Genomic DNA, 7,703 nt, shown 5'->3' on the forward strand with positions numbered 1-7,703 from the left:
CTGTAATTTATTATTCGACCAACGTTGTCGGCAGTTTTGAAGTTTTTCAGTATTTGGATTCTGCAGGGTTTTGCCTAAACCTCCCCAGTTCGGAAAAGCTTTGCAGTCATAATCAAATTGAAATTCCGAAACTATAAAGGCAAAACACACTACCAAATTTTGGTAATCACTACGACGACACTGTTGAAATAACTACCAAACCATTGCCTACATACTCGCTGGTCTTCTTTACGTCCATCCATAACTTTTCCATTATGATCCACCACTCTCTTATTATATTTACGAAGCTTAAAAACGTAAATATAATTCTCGACTACCATATTCAGTTTCAGAAAACAGCAAGACAGAAAAGGAAAGTAAGGAAGGGCTAAGTTCGGGTGTCACCGAACATTTTATACTCTCGCATGATAAAGTGATAATCGAGATTTCATTATCCGTCATTTACATATTTTTTTATTTTGCTGTAAAATTCATTAGATTAGACCAATTTGTGTACTTTGAGTATTGAATCGTATTTTCATTTATTTTAACTGTATTGATTTACTGATATTTTGGGTGGAAAATTAGGTTAACCACTGAGTTCTTCGTGATCGATATCAGGAACCTTGAAAAGTTATAGTTTCCAAAAGGGATACCTCAGCTCAAATACCGTATTTGTGTAAAATTTTATTCCGCTATCATCATTGGTTCCTAATGTATATATATTATACAGAGGAGGCATCAGATGGAATTCAAAATAATTTTATATTGGAAGAATGCGTGGTTGTGAACCGAGTTCACCCATATTTCGTACATGTCATCAGAGTGTTAAGAAACTATTACATACCGAATTTCATTGAAATCGGTCGAGTGGTTCCTGAGATATGGTTTTTGGTCCATAAGTGGGCGACGCCACGCCCATTTTCAATTTTTAAAAAAAGCTGGGTGCAGCTTCTTTCTGATATTTCTTCCGTAAAATTTAGTGTTTCTGACCTTTTTTGGTAGTCGGTTAACGCACTTTTAGTGATTTTCCACATAACCTTTGTATGGGAGGTGCGCGTGGTTATTATCCGATTTCTTCCATTTTTGAACTGTATATGAAAATGCCTGAATGAAACAACTCTGTAGACTTTGGTTGACATAGCTATAGTAGTTTCCGAGATATATATAAAAAATTTAGTAGGGGGCGGGGCCACGCCCACTTTTCCAAAAAAAATTATGTCCAAATATGCCCCTCCCTAATGCGTTCCTTTGCGCCAAATTTCGCTTTAATATCTTTATTTATGGCCTAGTCACAGGAGATCTAATTGCAGACTATGAGCTCGAGTTGCAGCGAGAGTCGAGAGTGTCCCTTACGCAGTTTTATTCTGGCAACGAGTTCCCGCATACTCCAACCGCCTCTTCGCACACCCAATTAAACCTGCATATGTATATATCTGAACTGTCAGCAACGCACATCTGTTGACTACGCAGGAATTAGTTTTTGGCGTAAAATCTAACAATGCCGCCTCTCTGTCTGTCTATAGTTCTTTTACCGCTTGGAAGATACTAGCTGAGTTTGGTAGACGAATAGAGCAAGAGGTATAACGAAGTCCACAGAGTATACCTCCGCCACTATTCCGCAACCTATTTTGGACCCGTTGTTCTCGATCATCTCCTACTAAACCGAATCTCCATTCACATCTTGAGGGAATGCATACCATGAAAGAACTATTGAAATCCAACTTTGGGAGAAAACAATCTGATTTATTTAGATATGTTTGATATACGTACTGATTCAGAATATCGTTATGTCCAGAACTTTGCTTGTTCTAATCAACATTCTCCCTAATTCCAATAGCATTTTCATTTCGGGCAGGTTTTAGTAGCCGCGCTAAGCGTACATTTAGCCAATTCAGTGCAACCACTTTCAAGCAACCGAAAATTTATACAAGTATCTGTACTCTTTCAAAGTGCTATGCGGGCATAAAAATTCCTTCCAGGTTTCCTTTGATTTATTTTACAGCTATCTAAAGTTTGAAAATTTTACTGTCATCAAGTTCAATTTTAAGCTATGCGTCTACACGTTCATGAGTTAACAATAGATACCAATCACTTATGAATTGCTATTGTTAGAATTATATAGGTACAGTTTTCCAGAGAATTTTTGAGAGATTGAGTAAGTTCCTTTCTGACAAAATTCCACTTCTGAGCACAGCATCGTCAACTTGCGAAGTAAAGTAGACTGATTTCACCAAACTAGGTGGTGTTCAAAGATCAGCTCTCTGAAACAGCATCAGAAATCTAGCTCAATTATTCGGGTTATAAAAGCCCTTGAGGAAGTGGCTTCTTTAGGTAGTATCGGTTAGTGTTTAAAAGCGTTGATTGCCGGAAAATGCTCTCGAAAACCAAATTCGTGTCGCTGGTTTTGTGCGGTAGGTACTGCGGGTTTTTTAGCATTTCAAAAGCGATTTTAAGCATTCCTCGAACTGATGCTCTTAAGAATTAGTACAGTGTTGAAAATGCTTTAAGATAAGGGAGTTTGTGATGGTGTTTTTCTAGTACCAGTCTGTTTGCTATGAGTGTTGGTACGGATAGTGGGGATTTAAAAAGAAATAATTCATTTTAAGGTAAAAATTGAACCGCGATGGAGTATCTACGACACAAACTATGAAGGAAAAGAGTGGGAGATTCCGAACTTATAAAATTAGTTTTAATTCCTTTTTGAGGAACGCAAATAGCTCTTAGTAATATAATAAATCATTAAAGCAAAGAAAACCACTATTTTCTTCAATTGGAGCTGGCGGTTTGTCATATCTATTGAGGTTATCTGCTGAAACTACCGATGTGTACTTAAGATAATGTGTTTGCTTCAGTAGTAAAGGTGAATGTTTCGTTTTTTGCATGCAAGATTAATAGATTGGATGTCTTCTAGCTGTCTTTAGGCTCGGCTATGCCTTCCTTGGTTGATCAGCTAGTTGAGTACAGGAAATTTTTTTTTTCAAAAAAATTTTTTTTTTCCTAACGTTTTGTGATATATTTGTTCCAGCAAAATTTTCAAAAATTTTTTTTTTTTTCCTAACGTTTTGTGATATATTTGTTCCAGCAAAATGAAGGTGCTGAAAACTCGATTCACTTGACCGTGTTTTTTTGTTTAACTTATATAAACAGCCAACAATTTCACATATTCTCTTTCCAGCCGTATTTTTCAATGGCGAAATACAAAGTGTCAGCTGTAGACCTTTTATACGAGAACAATTTCAAGGCATTATCGAATCAGCAACAGATACAATAAGAAGTATTGTGGACTCAATTCATGCAACTGTGATGGATAAAGCGTCAACCTTGGTCTCCAATATAGCCACAAAAGTTGCCAAAGATCTTTTGCCTGAAAAATGTGAAGATGGCGTCGACTGCGATCGTTCCTTCCTTGAATCCGTAATCAGCAAAACTGCTATCAATCTAATTACTGATAGGTTGAACCCAATGACAACAACAACAACTGAGATGAAAACAACTGAAGAACCAGTAACCGATGCATCAACTACTGATGCGCCAACCACTGATGATCCAACAACAGATGCACCATGAGCAAGCTATGCGGGTCAATACTACGCTCAAATTAAAATGTCAAAGAGTAGATTTGATTGAATATACTAATTATAATGTTGGTGTATTCATAAAGAAATGTATACGAAATAAAAAATTGTAACCACAAGCCTTGCAGTTAATGTCGGATATTTTCACGAGAAGGTTACAAATAACTCCGACACAAATCGTTCGAAGCTGATGAATGCGGCAATAAATATTGCAATCGCTTGATTTTCTCATCTCATGTCATCATATCATTCTAGAACACCTACAAGTAGAGTGGAAAAATAGCAAAAAAAAAAAAAAATTAAAATCGAAATTTAAACAACATATTCGCAGCTAGTGAAGGCTCTAGCTTTCAAGCCTAGAGCTTGTGTTGTTTAGCTGTGATATGTTTAACTTGAAACGGTGCTGTATCTTCAACCTTTTTTGACTGGTAAATACTTGGGCCAGCAGGTTTCAGAATTTCTAACGTTAGGAGCAGCCAATGACTAGGATTTTGTTTTGAACTGAAACTGAGTTCACGCTATTAGTTTATGCTTTCTCCGCTCAGTCTTGATCACTAGGCGTTCATTAATTTACAACTTTTCGCATTTTTAAGCGTCCATGCACAATCGAATAGGTGGCATATTGTTAAAGAAATATGTAGTAGTTTCCTCGGAAAACTGAAACTTAGTTTGAAGCTTTAAGCCATCGGTAGAGTGGTTCATGGAACATCGGCCGAAAATCTGGTTGTCGGGTCTGAAACTAAAACCGTTGGAAAGGTGACTGAAGCTTTTCTGTCTACTTACGAAATAATCTCTCCAACTTAATAAAGCTGAAAAACGCTTTTAAATTAGAAATAACTCAAATTAATCTTTGCAATCTCGTGCAACACGTTCAGACAATTCTTCATGCCGTTGAGTGCAATGAACGTGGCGCTGTCCTGCGAAAACAAAGCAGCCGCATAATTTGACCTCATGTGTTTGCTGGTAAATCGTGTCTGCCATGAATAGTGACTACAAGACTGACGATGTCGTCATCGTCTATTCTAATATCCAATTGTTGCATATCGTCTGCGTGCCACACGTAACCATACGCCGGTTTCCACCACTAAGTATAAGTTATCAGCTAAAAACAACAATAACAGACCTAGAGTTGACTGACGCGTTCCCCCAAGCGTGAGCCAAAGCGAGCAATTGTTAGCCGCGTCACGTTGTAGAAGCGTCGCATACTCGTTAAAGCGACAGATGCTGCTGCAATAGGCGGCGCCAGTCTGCACCCGATTGACAACATATCCTTATTGCCCTTGCACACATAGACAAACTCGTCTTGTACGGGTATTTGCGTTTATCGTGCTTGATGTATGTATTTCAAGCCTGGAGACTAGCCGATTTAGCAGTCGAGTGCAGAATCTCCCAGCCGGATTATGGCCGCTGATGGCTGGGTGTCTGCCGCCAAGTTGTCGCGCCAGTTTTAATAATTGGCGCTGGAAGCTGCGTCCGCTTGGCGCAATGCTGAGACACGTAAACGTCACACTGTGTTAGATACATAAGTTGTCCTTCCTTGTTTTGATTTTCTTACTCATTTAAGTCATATCTGTTTTTTGTTCTTCTTTGTGGTGAGCTTTTGCTTTGTTTTAGACTTCAAGAGCATTGAACTTCAGGGAGATTGCTTGATGAAGCATTCATTAAATATCAAATCAGATTAGTTGTGTGTGCGTTTCATGCTCTAGCAACAAATTGGAGTTTATTGAGAGCAGTTTGAATTCTACAGTGATTATCACAAGTTCACTTGGAATGACCGATATCCAAGTCTCCTAGCTCTCTAAGTAATATTTTAGTATCGAACTTTATTTATTTACTCCTCAAAAGCTGGAATGCACTAATGAGATAACAAGTGGGCTTCCAAATATTTATATTGGCATGTAGTGGACCCAACGTTCTCCTCTGATGACCTTCGATTTCGCATTGATCGCTTACCATGAGAGCTTTTGATTTCGTTTAAACTTGTTTAAGAGTTCCATGTCTTATGATATCAAGGCATATTTCAGAGTCCATGAACCAAATACGGAGTGAATCCGGTAGCGCTGCAACCTGCACTTTGGGTAACCAAATATCGAGTTTTTATTTGAATAATTGGTCTACCAATAATGAAACTCGGTTGTTAAGGAACTATATTCCAAGCTTGTGTGAAGCCATGAATCGAAAAATTACCTCGTTGCGACTAAATTTCCAAACATTTATTTGTAATGGAAGGACTTGGATAACATGGAAAAAAATTGCCCCACCGGTCGCCAAAATTTCTCATTTCCTGGAAAGTAAGTAGTAAATGAAAGATGGAGCCATGTGTAGAAGTTCACGTAAGTGAGGAAATTTCTCTGAGTGCCATTCACTTGGGAGTGTTCAGAAAATATTTTTTTTACATATGGCTCAAGCAAGTCACGACTTTCGGCCTTAAACCAGGATTCCTCTGGGTAGCCGAAAAACATCCGTTGGAGTTGTGCGCTGGGTTGGGGAACCGCAAAGAATAACATACCCCAATGAAACTGTCAAACAGTCTTGGATGACAGACTCTTGAAGACGACTAAATGAACTATTTAACTAAATACACCGATAAAGCAAAGAAATTTTCAGAAGTTTCCAAAGTCTTTAGTATCTGGTACGCTTTCAGGTTTGAACACTACAAGGCGGACGACTCTCAGATAAGTTGAAGGAACTTCAAAATATATTTTGAAAGTGTGAACAAGTAGAAATTATGCATTGCTGAAATTCCTGAAGATAAACAGAAAACGCGTTCTTGTTAAAAAATCAGTGAAAGCATCGAAAGAAGTTATATACATACAAATGAAGATGAGGTCGGTTACATCAAAGAATGATGGGCGACTAGCGGAAGTAGAAAAACTTTTTAGGAAAAGAATTCAGTGACTTAGAAAATAAGTTGAAATATTAGTAAGTCTGTCATGCTTCATTTCAGCATACGACTTTAGAGTATAATCGTCTATTGTTACCTATTTACCTTGACCTTTTGCTCCTGCCAATGAAAAACTCACTGTTTACTGCTTCGAATCTTGACTCTTGCATGGTTAATGAGCGGCGCTCGACGCACATACTGCTTTGTCTTTCAGAGCATATAATACATCATCTCATTCTGTGAACTGTGCGACCGAGTAGCCTAACCTGTCAAAGGACTAAAACTATGATATTTCAGTGTTTGTATGTACCATATTTCAATAGCTTTAGTGTAGAGCCAAAACCAATTTGTGCAACATGCAGGCTTTTGTTGTTAACTGCATAAACAATAACAACAATACATTCTATAAATAAGCAGGCAGGATTCTAAAATGTTACATTCGTCTACCTCTATATGCATAGTCGCCAGGCAGCTCTCTAACCAGTGTTGACTTACAAACGAGCAGCTGTCTGATTCATCGCCAAATTGTGTGGCTTAGACAGGACTCATTTAGTAAGTAGAGCCAATATAAGTGGCTACACCACATCAACAGCAGCTCATACCTTGCTGTAAGGATTCCCATACTACACCTTGTATTATATAAATAACAAATAAGTAGCCTAACGCATTCCAGACTATGCATGTAAATCATTGTCAAAGAGGCAATTGCTTTTTGCTCCTTTCACCGCTTGCAGTAAACGCATAAATCATTTCCTGTTCGGTTGTGGGTATGGGCTCAGTAAATTGGACTTAAGTTGCTGTTAATCCAGTAGAAATTTTGTCACGTGCTATCTGATTACTTTAATTTACATAGAACAGCTATTGATTTGACAAGCGAAGAGGAAACTAAAGAAAGGGCTGAAGGATACCATGATATAGCAAAAGGCGACTAAGATATGTTCATATATTTTGTAACATTCTTCTCGCCCAGGCGTATTAGCTGGGAATCAAAAATAGCCGCCTCAATAGATTTGTAATAGGTAGTTAAATTCTTCGTCGACACATGAAGGTCGGTTATGTAGTTCCCGTCAGGATGGTAAGGTTCAGATGAGTTGTCATTGAGGTCATCCAACAGTAGGCCCAAAAAACGTGCTGTTTCGACGGGGTCAGACCATAGGGAGAGGGGTGAATAGGGTTAGCTGCGCATGCAAAGGTGGTTAGTGTCATGCAGATAGTCATGCCCCAAGTTGTCATGCTGAACATATATTTGATATATATGGTTT

The 7,703-nt window shown here is 38.2% G+C and overlaps 1 protein-coding gene across 1 annotated transcript; it reads left to right on the top strand.

Annotated features, from left to right (window-relative positions):
- The first annotated feature begins 2,302 nt into the window (after nt 1-2,302).
- LOC108972417 lies at nt 2,303-3,676 on the top strand. Its single transcript, XM_018938977.1, has 2 exons — nt 2,303-2,393; nt 3,158-3,676. The coding sequence occupies exons 1-2, from the start codon at nt 2,354-2,356 to the stop codon at nt 3,547-3,549; spliced, it is 432 nt and encodes a 143-aa protein (XP_018794522.1). The 5' UTR covers nt 2,303-2,353; the 3' UTR covers nt 3,550-3,676.
- Nucleotides 3,677-7,703: the final 4,027 nt, after the last annotated feature.

The sequence above is a fragment of the Bactrocera latifrons genome, unplaced genomic scaffold (genome assembly GCF_001853355.1).
Source record: "Bactrocera latifrons isolate USDA-ARS-PBARC rearing strain unplaced genomic scaffold, ASM185335v1 scaffold_4, whole genome shotgun sequence".
In the NCBI taxonomy this organism is placed as follows: Eukaryota; Metazoa; Arthropoda; class Insecta; order Diptera; family Tephritidae; genus Bactrocera; species Bactrocera latifrons.